General features: G+C 40.1%; 3 protein-coding genes across 4 annotated transcripts; 1 reads left to right on the forward strand and 2 right to left on the reverse strand.

The window, feature by feature from the left end:
• Positions 1-196: 196 nt before the first annotated feature.
• On the reverse strand, positions 197-9,313 carry ppp1caa (protein phosphatase 1, catalytic subunit, alpha isozyme a). Its single transcript, XM_026325309.1, has 8 exons — positions 9,170-9,313; positions 8,810-8,920; positions 4,236-4,367; positions 3,735-3,965; positions 3,548-3,652; positions 3,238-3,461; positions 2,883-3,017; positions 197-2,657 (listed from the first exon to the last, which is right to left on the reverse strand). The coding sequence occupies exons 2-8, from the start codon at positions 8,862-8,864 to the stop codon at positions 2,541-2,543; spliced, it is 999 nt and encodes a 332-aa protein (XP_026181094.1). The 5' UTR covers positions 8,865-8,920; positions 9,170-9,313; the 3' UTR covers positions 197-2,540.
• Positions 9,314-10,600: 1,287 nt separating this feature from the next.
• Positions 10,601-13,540, forward strand: cldni (claudin i). Its single transcript, XM_026324750.1, has 3 exons — positions 10,601-10,719; positions 12,011-12,143; positions 12,629-13,540. The coding sequence occupies exons 2-3, from the start codon at positions 12,012-12,014 to the stop codon at positions 13,130-13,132; spliced, it is 636 nt and encodes a 211-aa protein (XP_026180535.1). The 5' UTR covers positions 10,601-10,719; position 12,011; the 3' UTR covers positions 13,133-13,540.
• A 432-nt stretch (positions 13,541-13,972) lies between these two features.
• On the reverse strand, positions 13,973-21,375 carry coro1a (coronin, actin binding protein, 1A). 2 transcript variants are annotated; one of them, XM_026324749.2, is made up of 11 exons: positions 21,226-21,375; positions 19,825-20,028; positions 18,082-18,204; positions 17,813-17,942; positions 16,960-17,141; positions 16,592-16,711; positions 15,282-15,386; positions 15,043-15,188; positions 14,906-14,963; positions 14,585-14,800; positions 13,973-14,125 (listed from the first exon to the last, which is right to left on the reverse strand). In XM_026324749.2, exons 2-11 carry the CDS (start codon positions 20,020-20,022, stop codon positions 14,033-14,035), a joined length of 1,371 nt encoding a protein of 456 aa, XP_026180534.1. In that variant the 5' UTR covers positions 20,023-20,028; positions 21,226-21,375; the 3' UTR covers positions 13,973-14,032. The 2 variants fall into 2 exon arrangements, with proteins under 2 accessions (XP_026180534.1, XP_026180532.1); XM_026324747.1 differs by lacking the exon at positions 21,226-21,375 and adding an exon at positions 20,174-20,309.
• Between the last annotated feature and the right edge of the window lie 1,016 nt (positions 21,376-22,391).

The raw sequence follows: 22,391 nt of genomic DNA on the forward strand, positions 1-22,391 counted from the left end.
CTGCTTACGTGCTTATGCACCACACACATCTTGACAAACATTTATTGGCTTTTCAATCCGGAGAGCTGTGGTTGCTTGTGTTCGTACTTGGACACAGGGCTGAATACAAACAACAGACAAAGCCAGACACAGCAATTATGTAATGGCAGGGGGAAAGAGTGTGTTTGGGCTACTGGGAATGGGTGGTGAGTTATCCTGAAACACTGTAGAAAACAAGCTTTTTTTTTTTTTTTTTTTTACACCAGTTGCAACAGCCGGTGTTGAACTATGGACTGCTTCCACTGAGGACACCCTGTATGTCACATGAACCTAACACATAGTAGAGGTGATACAAAATGGCCCTTTTGTGACATGAAGTCATAAACAAAGATGACCCTTACGTTCCTCAAACTATGTTAAAAAAAAAAAAAAAAACTAAAGCAAAATGCAAAATTTATCTTTTCAAAAATGAATTCGGTCTGGGAAACCATGTTGGTTTGTGAGTTCACAGTTTTCACAGGATCTACTTTAATAATCCTTTATATGTAAATTATCTGATTCTGCTTATGGCTCATTAGGTTTTTCAACAGCAAGCTGCTGAAAGAAAAGTAGAAAATACAGCAAATGAGGGAGAATTATTACTGTAGTCACAAGCAATGTAAGTACTTCCATGTTCTTGTCAGTGCATTTTACATAGCAGTCTAAAATAGCATAGAAAAGTATTTACTGAATTTTTATACAATAAGAGCTGTTTACCTGGAAATGATCCAATACTGCAAACAAAACAAACTAGATTACAAGATAGATTCAGTTGGAATTTGCTGTTCATTATATTGTTTGTCTTATAGTGCTCAGCTTACTTTATTAACTTACTTCTATCCAAACACCACTGCCTTTATTTCTCACACTCCCAGTTTTAGCTTTCATGCAACCCACATTTGGTGTGGGTTAAAATTCAAATAAGCCCACTCTTTTTTTTTTCCATGGACTTCAATGAAGTGGACTTGACTGGAGCACTTCAAACTGCAAAGGTCAGAGCAATGAATCACCATCTCATATCCTTTTGATCCTTTGATCACAACAGAATATATGGAAACCCTTCAAGCCATTTTGTCCTAAGTAGGCGTCTTGAGTAGACAGGATTGTGTTAAAAATTCAGAGTGGATTAAATGATGAATAAATGACTGAATTTACTTGTGGAACATAATATAACATACTGAATTACACAGAGCAGTGTGAGCTTTAAGATCTCCCTCAATATTTGTGCAATAAGCTAGATTTGCTCAGGAACAGAGCCTCTCACTTCCTTCCTGTCTTTGCTGCTAAAATCCACTAACTGCTCATACTTCATAATCCACCCACACTTATTTGCAGTAGAAAAAAGTAAACGTGGCATTCAAGACATTTCTAATCAAAGATCAGTTTTGGTGATTACAAACAGAACATCCGGTTCTGAAATCTGCTTTGGACTGCCCTCTCCTACATTTCCACTAAAACATCATCTTTGGCTAGATCGCACTGAAGCAACATGTCAAATGCCCTTTTCTTTCAATAGCTTGTAAACTGGGCCAAAATGAAACTTTCCAGCTTCTACACTTTTCTAAAAGAGCAGCCACAACGCACGGTAAAGGTCACTGACAGACAAGACTCAAAGCAATGGCAAACACAAAGTGATCAGCATGATGGCATAAGTCAAATAAACGATTATTTTTATTCAGCAACTTTCAGTGAACTAAAAAGAAAAAAAAAGGAAAGAAGAAAATCAACAAAAAAGAAAACCATGTTGGTTTTTATATCTACATTAAAAAAAACAACAAAAAAAAAACAAACAAGCATAACTATTTCACATTAATGACCGTGTTCTCAAATTACTGGTTTTCAAAAGGGAAGAGAGAGAAAAAAAAAAAAAAAAAAAGCTCTCACTGTGAATATACTTCACTCAAAGATTCACCCGCACATACTGTATACACCTGTGCACCCAGTGTGTGGTATGTGCCATTACCATTTGACCGTGCAACTTGACCCTACCCCAGTTCCCTCCCCACCCATCACACAGACATACAGACCTCTGAAACAGCATGTACAAAGGCTTGTGTTTAGCATTAAACAGTGCAGGGCCTTAACATAAACAGCTAAGGCTCCCTGTCACCACCTCTGCCAACACGTCCCCTGCAACCAGGTTTAAATTTTCATCATAGATGGACCACAAGCCACCTCTACAATATGACAGAAAAACAGAACCGAGGGTAGAGGAGAAGAAGAAAACAGAAAACATACATACAAACTACAGCAAATCCCTCTGTATCATTCTCGCTTTTTTACAAACACACACACAAAAAAAAACCAAACAAAACCAAACAAACAAAAAAAAAAAAAGACAGCACGCAAACAGCCAAACAGTTAAAAATTGTTTAAGAGAGAAAAACATGATTGAACCCTGGACACTTGTTTGCTTTGTTGCCGTTCGGTGACGAGGGAGAAACAAGTTTGGGAGGTAGAGGAAAAAAAGAGCATTGGGCCAACAGGGGGTGGCAGGGTGCGGGACAGGGACTAAGTGGGTGTTATTTCTTGCTCTTGGCGACCTTGGCTGAATTTCGCGGTGGGGTGACTGGTCTCCCAGATCCCATTCCTCCCCCTCCACCATAAGGATACAATTTCTTATCTGCTGGTTTCAGAATCTATAAGAGAGACAAAACATTTCTTGATATCCATTGATATACTGTATACTAAACTCATAACGGTTCACAATAAAGATTCTGTTTTCCCAGTATTTATTTTAAATAAAAACTCGGTAAACTAGAAAATGTGAAAAAGATTAAATCTTAAAAAAATGAAACATCTGTGCAAACTAAACCTGTTTCATTACCAGTAAAAATGACTAACACAGGCTCTGTGTTACACACCTGGAAGGAGCACATGAGCGTCTCATCCACACTCATCATGGCACCAGCGTTGTCAAACTCTCCACAGTAGTTGGGAGCCGAGAACAAAGTGACAAGTTGCCTCTTTGCGAAAAACTCATAACCGTCTTCTACCACCTTTGGGCAGAAATGTGAGTCAATACTACAGTATAAAAAGCAGAAGCAGGAGAGTCAGTCACTTGCTCTCTAGTTTCCATTTTAGTTCCACTGGCCATGAGAAGAAACTATTCATTTTAGACAATAACCAAAAATAACCACTAAACATCAGCCACCTCCAACTAACAGAACACAAGGTCTCCTGGCTTTTAAATTATTCACGACGACTTGTAAACATTACCTGATGTGCCCTGCATATTAGGTCCATGTCATGTTTGTGCAAAAATTTGGCCACCACATCTGCACCAAATGTGAAGGAGACACCACGGTCGTTTTCACCCCAGCCCAGCACATCTTTGTCTGGATCAGCCCAAAGCAGGTCACACAACAACCCCTGGTCAGGCACGTCTGTGGGCCGCATTACTCTGCGGATCTGCTCCATCGACTGAAGGTCAGGAGAGAGGCCTGCATAGAGAGATCGTACACCCATCTTAGTTTGGTTTGTATGATCTAATGAAGGCTTAGAAACATCTTATATTAACACAGCCTACCTCCATGACAGCAGAAGATTTTCTCATCTACAATGGCAGCCACAGGTAAACAGTTGAAGCAGTCTGTGAAGGTTTTCCACAGCTTAATATTATACCGCCGCTTGCCTGCCAACACAAGATGAATGACAATTTAGTGCAACAGTCAGGAGGACAGATTTATGTTTGTTTTTTATTTACAGGCACTTACACTCATCATAAAAGCCATAGATTCGATTAATGGAGGCGCATTCATGGTTGCCACGCAGAAGGAAAAAGTTCTCTGGGTATTTAATCTTGTATGCTAGTAGCAGGCAGATTGTCTCCAGTGACTGCTTCCCCCTGTCCACATAGTCACCCAGGAACAGGTAGTTGCTTTCTGGGGGGAAACCTCCATATTCAAACAGCCGGAGCAGATCATAGTACTGGCCATGGACATCACCTGCAGGTGGCAGCAGAGAACCACAATTTAACCCTTGTGCCTTCACTGCTACTGAGTGTAGTTGGTTTTGTACAGAGTCCACACTTATCACCTCACACAACCAGCAATTACAGAGGAGCAAAGCATCTGATAAATCATGAATTAAACCTCACATAATGATGGTCTTGCACTAGATGTGCACCAGAGTTAGACTTACACTTGCAGATTATTTCACACTTTGTCTTGGTGTTTCAGTAAAACTAAGTGACCCCTCTATTCATTGAACCTCACCGCAGATTTTGAGCGGGGCTTCTAGTTCAAGCAGGATCGGCTGGCTCAGAAAGATTTCACGGGACTTGAGACAAAGGCCACGGATCTCGCTCTCGGTCAGCTGGACGTTTTTCCCTGGGCGAGATCCCTTGACTGAAAAAAGAAAAGACGTTTTTATGAGAGATGCAATAAGACACTATACTGAGATCTGTAAAAAAGACTGAATGAAGTGGATGGACAGAAAGTACAACAGTGAAACATGATCCTGGGATTTTGAGTCAGACTATCAGATGGGAAAGTTAACACCTCCCACTAGCCAAATGCTGGCAAATTCTGTTTGGAGTCCAGTCCAACAGCTACTTCAACAGGTAAGCACATCACAAAAAGGTAACATTGTACTGTACAATTTATAAGCTACTAATACAATGTACACTCACACCACAACACCAAAAGATGACTCAGTGCATTTGAATAGAGGCGTTTGAGAAAGCATAAGAAAAACAAAATAGAAACATGTCTGACATCAGGTTTAAAAGCCTGTATTTCTCCTTAGCTGGCAGTTCAAACCCAAGCTAGGGCTAAGAGATTAAAAACAACTTCCCCCTTCTAGCTGATGTAGCTGCAGCAAAGACGTTGCAAACAGGTAATTAGGACTGCAATTTTAAGAAACAAAAAGTGGTATGTAAGGGGATGTAGTAACTGTAATAATATTCTCTTCCTGTCATCTGGCTACTGACAGCCTCTGAAGATTTTAGCAGGTGTGTGAAGTCTATACTTGTCATGCATTTTCACACTTTAACCACACACACTGAAATGAGCCAAACACAAGGACCTCAAATGATTTTCCTGACACATTATTTGTTTTAATAAATAAAAAAATAAAAATCCCACATCACAGCAAGTGTTTGCTGTTATGTCTCAAATGCTGGAAGACGTAGGAGTGCAAACGTCAATGACAGCAACTGTTTCACAGTAAAGAAAATTCCCCATGGAGAAAAAAAAAGAAATCACACAGGTAGTTTTGAATGATTTACATTAAACTAGTGCTGCTCCTAAATCCGATCAATATTTGCCCATTGAATGCCCATGGGCATGGATGCAACGTCCTCAATGTGTGCAATGTGGTCTTAATGCAAGATTGAGTTTAGATTCTGGTTTGTCTGTATCCCTTACAGAATCAATCATGTCCCCTTTCCTTACACGCCTTGTTTGATGTCAAAGCAGCTCCTAAAACAAATACAAGCAACAAATGAGGAGTGATCCACACCCAGCAAATTCCTCACAGTCTACTGGACAGGTAATGTACATATTGGTGACAACTGTCTCAGTGATAATTATTTCAAAGCTGGGTGTGAACAGAGCTCTAGTGTTCATAAAGGGGATTAAACTGTCGTCAGGTGATCACCAGTTAAACACTTTCACTTCTAAATCTCAAACAAACAAAGCACTGCACATGAACTAACCAAGTCTATACGTATACTTCCCACTACTGGCAAATTTGAAGCAAATTCACAAGCAAAGCTGCACAGTTATGTCTGAAGTGGTCAATACTTGTGTGACAATTACTAATGATGGATATTTATCCTTGACCTTACAAACCAAAGTCTGAACAAAATAAGCACAATAACAATGACACTCTGCTACCTACAGCTCTTCTGTTGTTTTTCTAGCTACGCCTTGTCAACACACGCCCTGTACATTATCCCCACCTGCCGTCTCGTGAAAGTCAAAAGAATGGCAAGCAGTCTTTTCAAACAGTTTGCCATGGAGGAGCTATCGTTGCGTAAAAGTTCAAAATAGTGACTGAAAGGCTGAAGAGGCCATGTTCTTTTCCACACAGAGAGCACTGAAAGTAAAAACCAGGGTTAACATCAGCTTGCCTTTCTTGAGATGGACAGCCTTGTCACTAGGAAACTGGATGGGATGGGAGGACAGAGAGCAGTAAGGAACGAGTGTCACTAGACCTCTTTTGGCTGGAAAGAGAATATGGGGAGGATACTTTTAACATCACCCCATCATGGCACAAAAGGGGATTAAGTTACATGTGAAGATATGGGAATCAAAATCTCACAACTTGTTACAGGATAAAGAGATAATATCAGAAAAATAATTATTTGTACGCTCACAGGAAGTAGTTTTTATCTCCATATGAGTGAAGGAAATCACAGTTCACCTTACTTGTTAATTGTTGTTCCACAGGCAGCACCTGACACATAAATGCACGTTACTGCTCAGGTAAACTAATCCAGGTTTAAACGTATTGGCGAATCACTTGAGATGGAAGGTGAGACTAGAAAACAACAAATGAATGTAGAATAATGGCACTAGCCGGTAGCAACAACTAAAAGCAAGGTCCTAAATAGTGAAAAGAGGGTATAAATACTACTACAGCACTGCTTGTCACTTTAAACCTGGATTATAGAAGGTTAAGCCCTGAGAGAGCTTAGTCCAAAGTTAGCCACGTAGCCACTGGGCAACAGTGAGCTTATCATGAGGGGTACAGACAAAAGGCTTTCCCCAACACTGATCAGGGGGCAGAAAATAAAGTGCTGGACCAGCACAACAGAAAAGCTGTCACAGTGTTGGGAGTGGTGGAATCAACAGTTGGTTTAGCCCAGCACACCCAACTCAGTGCTGGGTGTTCTGTCTGGGCTTATGTGAGGTCATGCTCACTAGACACGCTAATAGCAACACACAGAGGAATCACATCTACGCAAGTAATCCAATTGAAACCGCTCATTATCCAAACACATTTAATGGGATTGGTCTCAAAACACAGTCAGCAAGCAGGAGTGTTTCCTTGTTGTCAACATACAAGACTGAGCCGGTGTAGGATAAATTATCAATCTTTTGATCCAGCACGTGAAGTGGGGCAGTTATTTTTGAATCACTGTAGTTTTGAACAGAGCATTTCAACACAACAGTAATATGAACCGGTGAGTGGTTATTCTCAGCAATAAAACCAGAAATGCTGACAAAAAAAGGTCAAGTGAGTTACATAAGAGGATATAAATACTGACACTATCAGGACTGTTTGCCTTGTTCTGTGTTTGGCAGACAACCTTATCACTGCCCAAATATAACCAATGTACAAAACACTCCAGCAGCCAGTGGGGTCCACATTTAAAGTCAAACTCCAAGGAGGCACTATGACCACACAAGCATATTTGTGAATAATCCCAATCACCTCTACCAGCTCAGCTCAGGCTGACCGGGCCAAAAATTTAAGAAGGTAAACCAACAGAGAGCTAGGGTCAAATTTCTTAATGTACCTCTGTACTTCTCTCTACCCAACATTCTGTAGCTACAGGCCAAAACATCTGATACTGTGACTAAAGGTTCAATCACAACTCACAGAGACCGCAAGACCCCTAACCAACATACAGGATGTTGCGCTTGTGAAACAGTCAGGCAAAGATCAAAACAGTTCCAGCAGTTTCAGTGACAGATGCACCTGCCTTGCAAAGACAAATACTGGGGTCACAGACTTATTTCTTACATGTGTTCTTCAGAAGGACTGTAAACATGGGTCTGAAGAGATGTATGCTTCACAACTCCAAGAATAACAAACCATCTGCATATACAATACACAGTGGGATGTTAGAAATATAAAACATACTACTAAGGAATGGTTTGTGTTAATTTGTGGGTCCATCACTCCACTTATACCTTAAAAATGCCACACACAAAAAAAAACCGTACTGATCCAGCGCATTTGATTACAACTTGAATAATTTACACAGAAGGAGTTTCATAGTAAAAACAAACTAGTAACATGTACAACAATCCTTATACATACACTAATAGAAACATCTTTTATTACAACAAAGTTTTGTAGCAACTAAAAATGCTTTAAGCAGCTCATGTCTTGCTTCAAAAACTGCTGTCAAGCAGCAGCACCTCAGATTTTTGCTGCAAGTTGTAATACGATCATTCACAGTGAAACTTACATCACTACATCAGGGAAACAATAGGGACAGTTCACCCATGTACCTGAAAAACCCTTTGGAGGATGGGCCAAAAAAAAAAAAAAAAAAAAAAACCATCATTACAAGGCTGTACAAAGGGTAAGCCAAATAAAATCAATGTAAATATCAACAAGTCATAACAATAATGCTACCACACTGCTATATGGCAAACAGACACTGAAAACCTCCAACTAATGAGTCACTTACTCTAAAATTCAAATAGGAAATCTCAGCTCTGTATCATAGCCAAAGACAGTGATGTATAAAACGTGTAATTTGTACTAAACGCGTCAGCGATGTTCCGTCTTTTTGTCCTACTTCACTTTGCTGTTTCCTCTTAATTTACAGTAACACCTTAACAACGTACCTCTACTGACAACAGAAAATAAAATCATCTCCATCATGAGATGAGGATTGCTAAAGAAATGTTGATTTGACCACCACGTTGCATTCAAATCCAACCAATCTGAGAGGAGAGCAATTTTTTAACAAACTACTACAACATAACGCGACAACCTTTCATTTTATCCCACTTACCTTGTATGTGAAATATTGATTTCACTACCACCAATAGAGTCCATAATGTAATGTAAGTACAGTGCTGCACAGTGGGTTTGTCCTTCTCACCTTCCAACAGGCGCTGAATTATAGAGTCGATGTTTAATTTGTCCGGCTCCGCCATTTTCTTTATTTTCTGACGTTCTCGGGCAGTCAAGACCTTGGTTTTCCGTGTTGCACCTTAGATATCAAGAACAGAAAGAAACACACCGAGAATAGCCGTGAGCTTACTATAAAAACACGTTTCGATTCAGATCGATTAGATAATGCAATGTTCGTCTCACAGCAGTCAATGAAGTAACGTTAACAATCAATGAGCGACCAGGCTAGGTAGCTAGGTAGCTACTAGCCCGCTACACATAAACCCTTACGAGCCACAGCGGCGTTAGCGTAATATGACTCATACTATAAAATAAAACGTCCGCAGACCTTCAGTTCAATAAAGTCCTCCCGGGGTGAAGAATGTGTAAATATTTATCCTGTGAGCTCAACCTCGGCCCCTCTCCCCGGGTTTGTCCGGGTCCCTTCACTCTTTGCCCAGGAACTTTAAAACAGGGCCGTTTCTACCGAAGTGTCTACGGTAACGACGATTCACACGCTTCTCGAAATCTGATTGGTCCTTCGTAAAATTTAGAACCTGAATTTTCGCAGTTGATTGGCCGAAGCTTGGGTCCGTCTTAGTCCCCGCCCCTGCCCGTCACAATGCCATCAATGGAAATTTAAATGAGAGCATAAAGTGCTCCACCCAGTGTTTACAACTGGGTATTGCAACTACTTAAGGTTTTAGTGGGTTACTGTCTATGAGACTAACTGGGGCTAAAAAACCCGATTTTTACCGTATAATTATTCTTTAATTATAAGAAACCTGAAACTCTTTCAGGTCAAAAAAGTCATTTTATAAATATTTTTTATAATTTATTTTTTTTATTGCTATGATTACTTTTGATGGGAGCTGGCTAACTATGTTTCAGTTTTATTCACAAACGATACACAATATTTAATTTGTGTAATGAAACTGTTTTGTTTGACTCCACCTGGTCTGTTGTACTACAGACTACTTCAAATCTAACTTATGAAATTTGTTTTGTATATAGTCTATGTATTTTTTCCTAATTCATATTTCTCCTTTCCATTGATTTCTTTTTGTATATATCATATATTACAGTTTATGAAATAATACAGCAGGAAAGCACACTAATATATCTATAATAATGAAATACAAATACAAATACATCCACCCTTGTATTACACACTATGTGTTACATATAAAATTTTAAGTTTGTCCTGTAGGCTTAAAATTTGTCTTTAAAAACACTCTCTTGCAAACTAAGGTCTATATTTGTACATATATCAGGCAAACCAAAACAAGTGTCAGTGTGACCCTGTCTGTTAATAAAGGATGAACATATTTGGTTTTGCAACACTCATTTTACCCATATTTTCCTTTCCCATGATCCATGAGACACTGCTTACACAAAATCTTAAACCCATGCTGTTTCGATTTCCTAATTCTCCTCACATTCGTCATCACAGTTTTGACACAGGAGGGTAGCTTGAGATGCACAGGTATGGTATTTATGGGCAGTCTTCCTGATAACATTTTTTTTTTTCAGTCAAACCATGATACAACCAAAATGATTCTATGCATTGTCGCCATAACTGTAATAACATTACCATATATCCATTCTGAGCAAAGGCTGCTGAAACAACATAAGTTTGTTCATAGAAACTTGTATTTTCTGCTGAGACTAATTATGTAATCAGGACAAGTCTTATCTGGCCTTGAGGTCCTACCCTAATGTGTACTCCCCTGTTCAGGAGCTCAGCCCCTCCTTACACCTTACATTCCTCTACAAATACCCCTTCATTGGTACTTTAGGAAACAGCAGCTTCAAAAACAACGCACAAGCGGGAAGAAAACAAGAACCTCAAGAAACACTTATATTTTCACATCATTTACAGAGAACACAGAATAAAAGGTAAGAATTGCTTCTTTAGGAATTTATTATTCCAAAGCATGAATCCCAAAAAGAGAATTTTTTTGCTACAAAGGCTTGAAATTACGATGTTTGATAGGAATGGCTGAAAATGATTTAAATATTTTTAATGGGCAGCAGCAAAAACCACAGAAGGAAAAAAAGATTCTGATAGGATCTAATTAAATAATCCATGCATATTTCTTTCAATAAAATTATTGATAATTTTGAGATTACAATGACTCTAAGGAACAGGAATAAAAACCTGTTTCAATCCAGTGACCCAAATCAGAGTTTTAGTCTTCAATGTTTAATCTGCTCTGAAAGTTTGTGATCTGGGGCGGGTCACATATACTTAAAAGTAAGATATTTCTGGTCCTGGTCTAAATCCAGCACATATTACCCTGCTGTTCCAGCCCTTCTGGGCTGCTGGCTCGCCTTTGTTACTTCACTGCTTTAAGATGTAGGAAACTGGATTTAATGATCATTTGTAGATATAAGTCATTATGATTGGTTGAAAAAAAGTATGTAATAAAAGGTGTACCCTTGGGACGGGGGGGTGGTGTTTAGGAGGTAAGGGATTTTTCAGATGGTCTGGGTGAAGAACAAAGGGAAGGGACATGTATAAAAATATTACCTGTATGTCTTTAACACAAAACTGCATAAAACATGTCTAGAATAAACTAAACTAATACTTTGGAATGAAGATGGATGGAGGATGAATCCTTAAACAAAAAGTTAGGCAGAGATTTGAGAAGTAAGAAGATGAGAGGGAGTGGTTCAGGTGTTATTTTTTGGTGATCTAGGAGGCCAGGGCTTGTCAGGACAGGAATGTGCTTTAAAAACGTAGCCCTTGGTGGCAAAATCCTGTGAAGGCCTGTCAGACAGAACAGTGTTTGTTCAGCTATGTAATCGCAAAACATAAAGAGTATTACTGCAGTCATAACAGATACATAGCTCCTCCATCCTGGATCAGTGGAAGAGATTTAGTGATTCCTCCTTTGTAACCAGAAAAGGGGGTGGTGCTGTGAGTTACCCACACCACACTTAAGTATAACACTAGGAATCAAGAGCAAAACCACAAAAGCTTTTGTTAATCATATATGAGCAATGAAACAAAAACTAATTCTTAACAAGAAAATGGTAAATATGGGAGAAATCCTAGATCTGGGCTGCTGTGGAAGGTGTTTTTAAATAATTACCTGAAGGTGGAAACAAAACAAGAAGATACCACGCTGGTAAGCTGTTAAAACGTGTGTAATTACCCCCCCCCCCGTTTTCTTGTCTTTTCCAGGATGGGATCTGCTGGAGTTCAGATTGTATGTGTGGCCCTCGGGGTCCTGGGCCTGATAGGGATCATCGTGTGCTGCGCTGTTCCTCGCTGGAAGGTCTCTTCCTTCATAGGATCCAACATTGTGACTGCGCAGGTAAAACTGGGCCTCCTGTAACTCTGTAGGTATGGAAAGGATGTGAAACTAACTTGTTGTATAGCACCTTGCTATGTAGATTTATTTACCTCACTTGCTTTTGTGAAAATACAGTATGTTTATAGAATCACTCAAATTTAAAACAAAGGATTGAAACCTGTTATAAGTTGCCTGACAAGTCTTTTGATACAGGGACTCAAACTACACAACATGTGACCACAATTGATAACTGAATGTATATTGTCAATGGATTGTTATGACCGATCCATTATTGAGTTAGTAGCATTTCATTGTAGGTGGTTGTGGTAGAGCTGACTCTGGGTAACTCAACAGTGAATTATATTTTAGAAGTTCGTTTTGTGACTCTGACTTCATCGTAGTAATGTAAGACAAATCAGATAAATGTCTAAAATATGTAGGTAGATTCCACCATGGATAATATGAAATCAGTGACTGTGTCTTTCTTTCCTCCTGTGTGTGAGTAGAGGGGTCAGGAGGGCCTGTGGATGAGCTGTGTGGTGCAGAGTACTGGCCAGCAGCAGTGCAAGACCTACGACTCCCTGCTGGTGTTGCCCTCTGACCTGCAGGCCGCTCGTGCCATGACCATCATCAGCTGCCTGTTGTGCTGCCTCAGCATCCTCATCCTGTTCTGCGGGGCAGACTTCACCACCTGCGTAGAGAACGAAGACGCCAAGCCTAAGATCAGCATGGTGGCCGGGGTGGGCCTGCTGCTGTCCGGCCTCCTGCTGATCATCCCTGTCAGCTGGTCAGCACACACCGTTGTGCAAAACTTCAACAACCCTTTGGTAGCTGCTTCCCAGAAGATGGAGCTGGGAGAGTGTATCTTTGTGGGTTGGGGGGCTGGTGTGCTGCTCCTTATTGCCGGAGGTCTGCTGTTATGCTTCAGCAGGTCCAATTCTGGCAGCTCAGGGGGAACCGCCAAATACTACAGCAACAGCGCCTCTGCCCCTAGCAAAAACTACGTGTAGTGCCTTCATGAAAGGGACTGGTGTTTGATAGAAAGGATGGAAGGGTGATTTAGCAGGTGAAAGAACAACAAAGTAGATGACACCAGGGGAAGTTAGAAAAATAAAAACAGAAAAAAATCCCTGTAAATATTCCATGCTGATATGTACTCCAGCTATTTCTTTCATATACAAAACTATGTTGGTAATTTTTTCAGTTTTAAAGTTGTTTAACTGGGTAGGTGATGGGCTACGCATAAGCTACGTAAAAGAAAATGGAATAAAATCTGAGATCTACACTCAGTGTTTATAGACAAAGAGCCAAATGGCCTTTTTAATGGATCATATTTCACATTTTGTTTGGTTCCACCATTTTTCCTCTGCCTGATGCAATGTATCTGCTTCTCTTCCATCTATGGTGTGTTTCTCATGCACACGTTAAAAAAGCTGTCATATAGTCTTTACCTCAGTAGGCCTCAGAGAAACATCTGCACGCAGATGTTTCTCTGATGTAACATAAATGTAACATAAATGCACACATATCATTTCACATTGTTTTAACATTCATTACTGTTCTTTTTGTTTCCTTTGTCATTTTCTATCATAATGAGCAGAAAAGATTAAAATTTGTTCTAAACAAAATGTCTGTTTCAGGTGTATTTCATGTGCTTGAAAAAAAAAAAAGTCAACCATGCATTTTGAAAATACAGACAACTTTATTTCAAACTAAAAACATATATTAAATTTTTTTTAAAACCGATCCGACAAACCAAATAAACAAATTCAAAGTTTAAGCCCCAAAACTAGTTTCATTAGATCTGTTGTCTTAATCTCTCCTTTAGTTTTCACGTCTCGTCTTTTTTCCTTTTTTTTCTGCTCCGTTTCACTCTCCGCCTATTTGTCTTGTTTTAGCAAATGTTTTGTTTAATGCTTGCTCTCCAGCTCCTTCACACGTACGGTCAGCTCCTCTATCGCTGCTTTGAGTTCCTTCACCTCCTTCCTCAAGGACTGAATCTCCTGCGAAACAGACAGAGACGTGGAGATAGAGATATGATGTGATGGGAGTCTAATTAGATGCTTATCGCTGAATTAACTGAGGCTTGATGTGTTTTCTAGGTTGCAGTCATGCCAGGATTTTTGAAGTTAGTGATAAACTTGTGGGAACATGCTCCCGAGCAGCAGATCCAATATTTACAGCTAAGATGTTGCAATAAAATTACTTTGTTCCAGGTGAAATCCTGGATTCAATTCAAAGAAAATGACAGAAGTATCATCAGCGAAGTGTACTGAAACATCAAAACTAAAACTACTCGTTATATATTTTAGTATTTAATCATTATTACTGGCATTAGCACAATAGATGAGTTTGGTTGAGGTTGTATTCAGTGTTTAATTGAAATTAAGTTGATCTTTGTGTGTAAAACCTTATTAAACCTGTAAAACAATCTGACATGGTTTCAGTTTTAAACGTCTCACCCCACTGCTGTCCTGTAGACTGCCAGCAGAAGCAGTCGTGGTCTTCAGGAGACTCTTGTGAACTTTGAACTCCTTGGCTTTGGTGGTCGCCACAAACCCGTCCTTTAGAGAGATCAGAATAGGCTGGCCGTCTTTCCCTTCAAACCACTCGTCAGCTTCGACTGAAGGCTCAGGGCCAATCGTGTCAGGGTACAGATCCTCCTGGAACAGATCCGACTGCACAGCCAGAGATGGAAAGAGTGAAAGACTGACAGAAATACCCAAATTAATCATAAACCATCCTGATTTATAATAGCTAACTTTGAAAAAAAATATATATACCTTGCGTGGGACTGTCATGACAATGGGCTCACATTTTCTCTCATGGAGTTTGTAGAACCTGAAGATAGAAATATTTTAGGTTGTTGCATCAGCCTAGATAATGTTCCTTTGGAAGAGGTGGAGAGAACGGTCACTACCTGGCGATTTCACATTTGTTGACCTCCAGACCTCTCTTGGGCATGTATCCCATCCCCTTCTGGCTTTCCTTGCTGCTGTACATGGAGAGGTAGTGGACATAAGGAGCTTCATCTGTTACCTCAAAGTAACGGATACTGCTGTCACCCTGTGATGAAGAGGAGACGAACAAGTCAGCTGTCTGTGTCAGCATGGGCGAGACAGACACACAAAGAGGGTTATTTCAACATCTAAATCTAACCTTGCCACAGAGGTAGACGACGCCGGTGTCTGGGTCATAAAATGGCAGAAGGACGCCGCTGCTGGTGTCCAGTTCCTGCAGGGTCAGCGGCTCTCCAAAGTTCTTCTGTTAAGAGAGATTCAGACACACAGGATTATAGATTCAACTGATATCTGACGTAATTTTAGGAATAAAAACAGCTGCATGAGCAGACTGCAGGTAAGCCAAGGATTTATTTAGCTAAACGTGATGTGGGTTGTTGCAGAGCAACACTGGCTGTTGTGAAAGAGCCCCTGTTGTAAATGCAATGAATTAACAGCAAATAACTAACATGACTGCCACAATTTTTACACAATATCTCTAATACACTCGAAAAAATGTTTTTGCTTTTTGTTACTTACACTGGCGTAGATTTTGATACATTTTATTTTGAAAAGGAAGAGAAAAATAATTTCTATTTTATTATTTTAATAGATTCTGGCTTTTTTAATGCTGGACTACTGTAGGTGTAGAAGAAGATACAACTGCTTCTGAATAAGATAAGTGAATCATTGCTTTGTAGAGAACAAAATCATATTGGGCACAAATACTAATTAAGGCATGTTTATGTGCCTGGAGGACATGTTTAAAGGCCTAATTTCTGGTTCCCACATAAACAAACTATTTTCTGTTGAGGTTTGAACAATTGACCTTTTAATATTTACTTGTACTGTTTTATTTATATTCGAGATGGAAAACAATGATAACACTTCTGAAAAACTGGGCAATATTTGAATCAAACTGTGATGACAGTTCTGAGGTTGCAGCTGGCATGACTGGGTTAGTCATGGACGGATTATAAGACAAAAGCATCTATGGGCGTGGACATGTAGAAGACCCAAGCACACCCAGACTGAAAGAGACACAGTGCCTCTGCAGCCATTACATGCCCCTTTGTGGTTGCTTTGCGTGCGTTTGTAGACGCGTGACTGACTTTCGTAAAAGAACATTACGCCAAGTCCAGGAATCCATCCCTGTTGTTAGTTTAATCTGATCCTAAAACACCAACAGCCTGGATAAGGCAGTGTTTCTGAGGTCTAATGAGCAATACCTAAATATCTACTACTTTTTTTCCAAACTGTAAGTTTGGCTGCTGCCCAGTAACTTTTACATTTTTTATGTTGGAGACAAAAACTTGAAATCATGTTTTTTGGGGATCTTTAAGGATGAGCATAAGGATTGTAAATCGTAGTTACATTTATTTAGCTAATAGGTTTTTATCTTTTATCCTGAGACAGAAGTGACTGTAAGAGTTTTTATAAACTTGGAACATGCAGATTATTGACACTCACTGGGTCCCACAGCGCCACCTGCCTCTCGCTCATGCGGCTGAAGCCAGTACTAAGGATCTTCCCGTCAGACACGAATACAGCCCTGACAGGCCTGGAGCCCTCATGAGGCTTCTCCTTCTCCTGTAGGAGAGCAGAGTGAGAGGTGTTGCACAATATGAACATGTAACATTACAGATGCCTACACATAAATCTTGACTGTAAATATGAGGACTTCTTACTAAAAAATAGGAAACAGACCCTTCAGTTAAAAATGTCCTTAATTGTATGATTATAGCCCTTAGTTAAATGTGACTACAAGTGTGACCTGCAGTGGCACTGATGACACATCGATGTTACAGGGAAAGACAGTCTAAAAAGAGGAAACCTACGAAGAGGACGGTTCCCTTGCGTGGGTCCAGCACCCGCATGGTCTTGTCCTTGCAGGAGGTGAGAATCCTGGACCCGTCTCTGTTCCAGCAGGCGCTGTAGATGAGGTCAGTGTGTACACTGTCGATTCTCACCGCCGCCTCCCCACGGGCCACGTTCCACAGGATCACCACGTTGTCACAGCCTGCATGGACAGTGACAATGGCGTTTAATAAAAAGATTGGCAACATGGCATGATAAGATAAATCTCCAGCATGAGAAACAAATCAAATGCATCTCAGGTAAGTATTACATTTTTCATCAGTGGCATTTAAAGAAAACTCTCACTTTTACGTTTCATAAATAATCTTAGTGTTTTACAGAATATATATATATATATATATATGTGGGACAGCTACAAATCAAAGGTTTGCACTGCAAATCAGCAGCAGTTAGAGCTGGTTGAATCAGGATTATTAAATACTGAAGTACATTTAGTGGAATTGTGATAATAACTTCCTAACCTGTTAATGATTACATAATACTGTTGATAAAATATATGATTTAGAGTAAATTGTTTAAAAAAAGAGTTTGGTCGGTGTGAATATCATCTTCTGTTCCAATCATGTTGTCCAGTCATAGCTGTGAGTAGCATCATTTATCATAGACTTACTGACTACAGGACACACACTGACTAAGTGTCAGTGAGAGAGCTGTGCTGATCAGTGATGGAGGTGGGTGGACGCTGTAAAAACCTCCTGTTCAAACCATTCAACAAAACATCAGTGTAATTCCTGTGATACACAACCCACATCTCTGCACAGGAGCTCCTGGTTTGCTGCAGCTATGTTTCTGAGGGTTAAATGTGGCCAATACCTGCACTCATCAGCACATTGTGGGCAGTGGGGTGCCAGCTCAGGATGCCGACACGTTTGGAGTGGCCGTCCAGCTTGACAACAGGTTCTGTGAGGGAAGTGGTCAGCCCACCATCCGGGATCTCCCAAACCTGTTTGGCAACAAAGACATTTAGACCAGTGATTTACGAACCACATGATTACAGCTCACAGATCATATCATGGCCTGTTTTGGTAAAAACTGAAATGCTTCAAAAAGGCTATTTCCTGCTGCAATTTGCACTGCCTTACCATGACGCTGCAGTCTTCAGAGCCACTGGCAATGATGTTGTCATTGTGAGGACAAAACTCAATATCCAGGACCGGACCAGTGTGGCCACACACATTGGGGTAGGACATGTCAATACGCCCTGTCTGAGAGAGGAACATCAAGGAGGATGTTGAATGCAACGTTTAAAACTCCCACACACATACAGTACACAAAAACAAGGGAGCTACGAAAGGTAAAGGACGGAAAAGAAAGAAAGACTGGTTAGATAAAGAAACCACAAGGTAACAAACAACTGTGACAAAGGGTAGAAACACATGATAATCTAAATCATGTGAGAGAGGGAAGTTGATAATGAGGTCATACAAAGTCCTCATACTCCAAATTTCTCATAACCACGTTAGAGAGAAGACGAATTCCCACAGTTTCTTTGGTCCTTCCATGGTCCAGTTTGGTCAAGCCTGATGCCTGAGTTATTTTTATGTGTATGTGTATTTTCTTATCAACCACATCTACCTCCAGTGAGATTCTGAAGTCAGTGTATTAACAAAAATAAAAAACAGAAGTTACTGGATCTTAAAGCAAGATGAGATGAGCATACGAGCACCAGTATCTCTCTCAAAAGAGCAGTATTTCTATGTTTTCACACTACGTTTCACTGCAACTTCATGGCCACTGGTCCACCGACTGATTTTATCCCTTGAGGATTTTACACAAAAACCATGAATAATTTGGTCTCTGTAGGATTCACCAAGCTGGATGTAAGACTTTGTAAAACCTTTTTAATACCACATAAAATACCCTCTAACATGATGGGAAGACAGTGGGGACAATAAGGCCTAGGATTATCATCATCCATGTTTGCAAGTCCATCACAGGAGTATATAATAATAATAATAATAATTCCCAGTGGTATCATTTCTTAAATTAACTGAATCTGGACCCAGATAAATAAAAAAAATGGATCTACGGATTACCCAAAGAAGAGAGATGGTTTCAGTCTTTTTGCTACAGGTTTGATGGTTCTGACTGAAATCCCACAAGCAAAGGATCAAAATCTTGCTCGCACTGTCCACAGTTGCACCAACCACACCTTCAGTTCATGTCTGTGTGACACTTGTCAGCCAGTTAGTAACTGCTATAAGTGCCTGCAACACTCTATTAGAAGACTTTTTAACACCTTCAAAGACTTATGCTCACGAGGACGCTGAATACAAGATGTTATAATATGTGTATATTAAGTTGATGAGTGTGAGAGAACGTGCTGGTGATCTTGTGATAAGTTTGTTATTTTGACAAATTTATATAGCCATAAACTAGACCACATGGTTTAAGCTTTTTCACTTTTTTCAGGCACATGAGATGCAATAAAGAAGTTGCAGGTCATTTATCGTACTCTATATTTGACTGCAGAGTAACCGAGTCGAGGCCACATCCTGCCCTGACTGAGCTGACAACAAACTCCTAATATGGTGAAAACTTCTCGACAGCAGAGCGAGTGACGTGTAGAAAGACTCAAAGTCGACATCAAACTTCCTTTTTCAGTTGAATGTGTGATGGTGACTGGCAAAATTCAAATAATTTTGCCACTAAGTATGGTGTTTAAGTAAAAAAAAAAAAAAAAAAAAAGTTTCACACCAACTTGCACCCGATACGATCAACATATCTAAAAATCATTTTATGTGAAGCCAAGTGACACAGAGCTGAGCAGCAGACACATTTTTCTTTTATGTGCTGATGAACCCAGGATGTTTCCTCTGACCCACCTTGCTCAGGGGCAACACCATGAAGGCTCCTCCACCGCTGGCGTCCACGATCATGGCCACAAACTTGGGGTTGACTGAGCAGAAGTTGCTGTCCCAGGTCATCTGAGAGATTCGGATGTCATCGTAGCATTGGTCAGCTTTCACAGCCTGGCCAAAGACGTGACGGAACTTGCTGGCCCTTACAACCTTCCTGGACATGGTGAACTGGAGTAAAAGCAAATCAGTGAGGACAGACTTAAAATGAAGATATGTGCACAAGTTCTGTATTAAATCCTGAAATAGCCTCTAACTGTGCAAAAACTTCTCAACCAACGGTCCTTAGTTGAATGCAAACACATTAATAACTTACTATATAAAAAATAGTGACCGGTGGCAATATCACCACTGTCCCTTTATGTTTATGCTTTTTGAATTCAGGTGGAAATAAACTGGCAGAAAGAAAGCTGCTAACAGATGAAGGACACAGCAGTTGAAAAGCTGAAAAAAAGAGGAAGCCAAAGCTTTCACAACTGCTTCCTCTAGTCTGTCTGTGACTGCTACTCTGGCCACTTCTGTCCCTGCAATTCTGCATGTTACTGTGCATGTTGAAGACAAGTGTTCAAGACAATATGAAGATGACAAAAAACATCATCAACTGAGGTGCACATTGTTCGACAGGTTGCTATTTTTCCCAAAGTAGCCGTTACACCACATCCTTCAGAGTGAGCAACAAATCCACCTCACTCTCTTGCATAATTTGTCATTCACACAACTCAGACTGGTGATGATTTTCCCACTGGTATTCATACTTTAAATAATTCATTTTAACAAATGAAAACATGTACAGTAAAATACATCCTCAAACTAGAATCAGCAATATGAATAAATAAAATGAACAATTTTATTTAGAGGTGCCATCAAACTGAACAAGCCGTGCACCGTTTAGCAACAGCAACACTCAAAAACATTGAATATGTTTTGCTTTACCTCCATTTGTAGATTTTACTTCCTGAAATCTGCAGCTTTGCTTTAGCTCAGAGCTGGTTGAAGCCCCGAGACTTAAGACGCCTACAACAGTTTTGCTGCATGTGCATCTAAAGACCTCTCTGGCTGCTCTGCACCAAATGTAATAATCCTTTACAGAGTGAGCCGTAATTTTATCAGGAGCCTAAATGCACATCAATAATATCTCTCAGCAACTGTCTCTCTGTGTCGTGATGGAAAACACTGTACAAAGAAGGAAACAATTCACTGCACTGAAACAGGAAAAACTCGGGCCATGTGGAACTTAAGGAACAAAGAAAATTCAAATCAGCTACAATCTATGGCATTTACCTATTGTATAATAAATGCACCTATTACAGATCGAATTGGAGCCTGCAGGCGTAAATGAGCTGTGTCACAGGGAGTAGACAGGCCTACCTGGGAGTCGTGTGGGGGCAGATCAGCTCAAGGAGTTTCGGCAGCACACCAAACACCCTGCCACTAGAATGAGGACTTAGAGAAGACAGTAGGTTAAAGTACATCACAAAATGACATGGAGGAAGTGAGAGTTTCAAACGAAGGTGGAAGTGGGAGGTGTCTCCTGTGACATTTTGGGGTTGAAAACTGCAGAAGGTAACACGAAGGGGCAGCCGAAAGAAGTTTAACAAGATTTTTCGCGATGTTATAGCGAGATAACAACGTCAGGGCATTACATAGTGTGAGTGCATGTAGTCCAGGCTACACTGTGGTTGTACTTGTCAATTAATAGCAGCAGATTGAGGCTGCTATTAGTTCCTGAGCTGTGCGCTGCCATTGTTTACCCTGTCATCTGAGAGGAAAAGACCTGATACACTGTTCTCTGTCTGCAACAAGAAAAGACAGCTGAAATACTGCTGATACAGCTTCATCTTTAATTATTCTCAATTCTCTGTACACTCATTTTACCAGAACACTCTACTTCCTAAGAAGCAGGTCTACTGGGAAGAAACGGGTCACGTACAAGAATTTCTGATCTCATTGTTTCACAGTATTGAGTCTTTCTACAAATCAGTATTTGGGAGGTTCCCATAACCCCCTGATTTTTATTCTATTTTTCTATCATTGTGAGGACATTCAATCCTTGTTACACATGCATCCATATTTCTATACTAGTGGGGATCCTTATTTGACATTGCATCACCTAACCCACACCTCACCTACTGTACATTACTGTACAAACATCAATTTATTCCCTAACAGTGGACATATCTAACTTTGTTGCTTATATAAAACTAAACCCAATGTGTTAACTACAGCCCATCATCCTAAACTATAAACTTTAACATCACACTTACGAGCTTTAAACCTGCTTTACTGTTTGAAGAGCTGAGGCGAAGCTGCGTCCTCACTTTTTAGGATATTTTCTCTGTCACTGGGGACATTGGATCTAGTGATATAATGCATTCTCTAGTCCAGCATGTGTAGTCGACACCAAATAGACTATAGACTCAATTACAACCCACTGTCATAAAAGCAGCTGCATAATGCATGGTTAAATACACTTAAAAGTCATGTGGATTTGTTGATCACATCAGTCACACAAGCTGACTATAGGTATATACCAA

The sequence above is a fragment of the Mastacembelus armatus genome, chromosome 8, assembly GCF_900324485.2.
Source record: "Mastacembelus armatus chromosome 8, fMasArm1.2, whole genome shotgun sequence".
Lineage (NCBI taxonomy): Eukaryota > Metazoa > Chordata > Actinopteri > Synbranchiformes > Mastacembelidae > Mastacembelus > Mastacembelus armatus.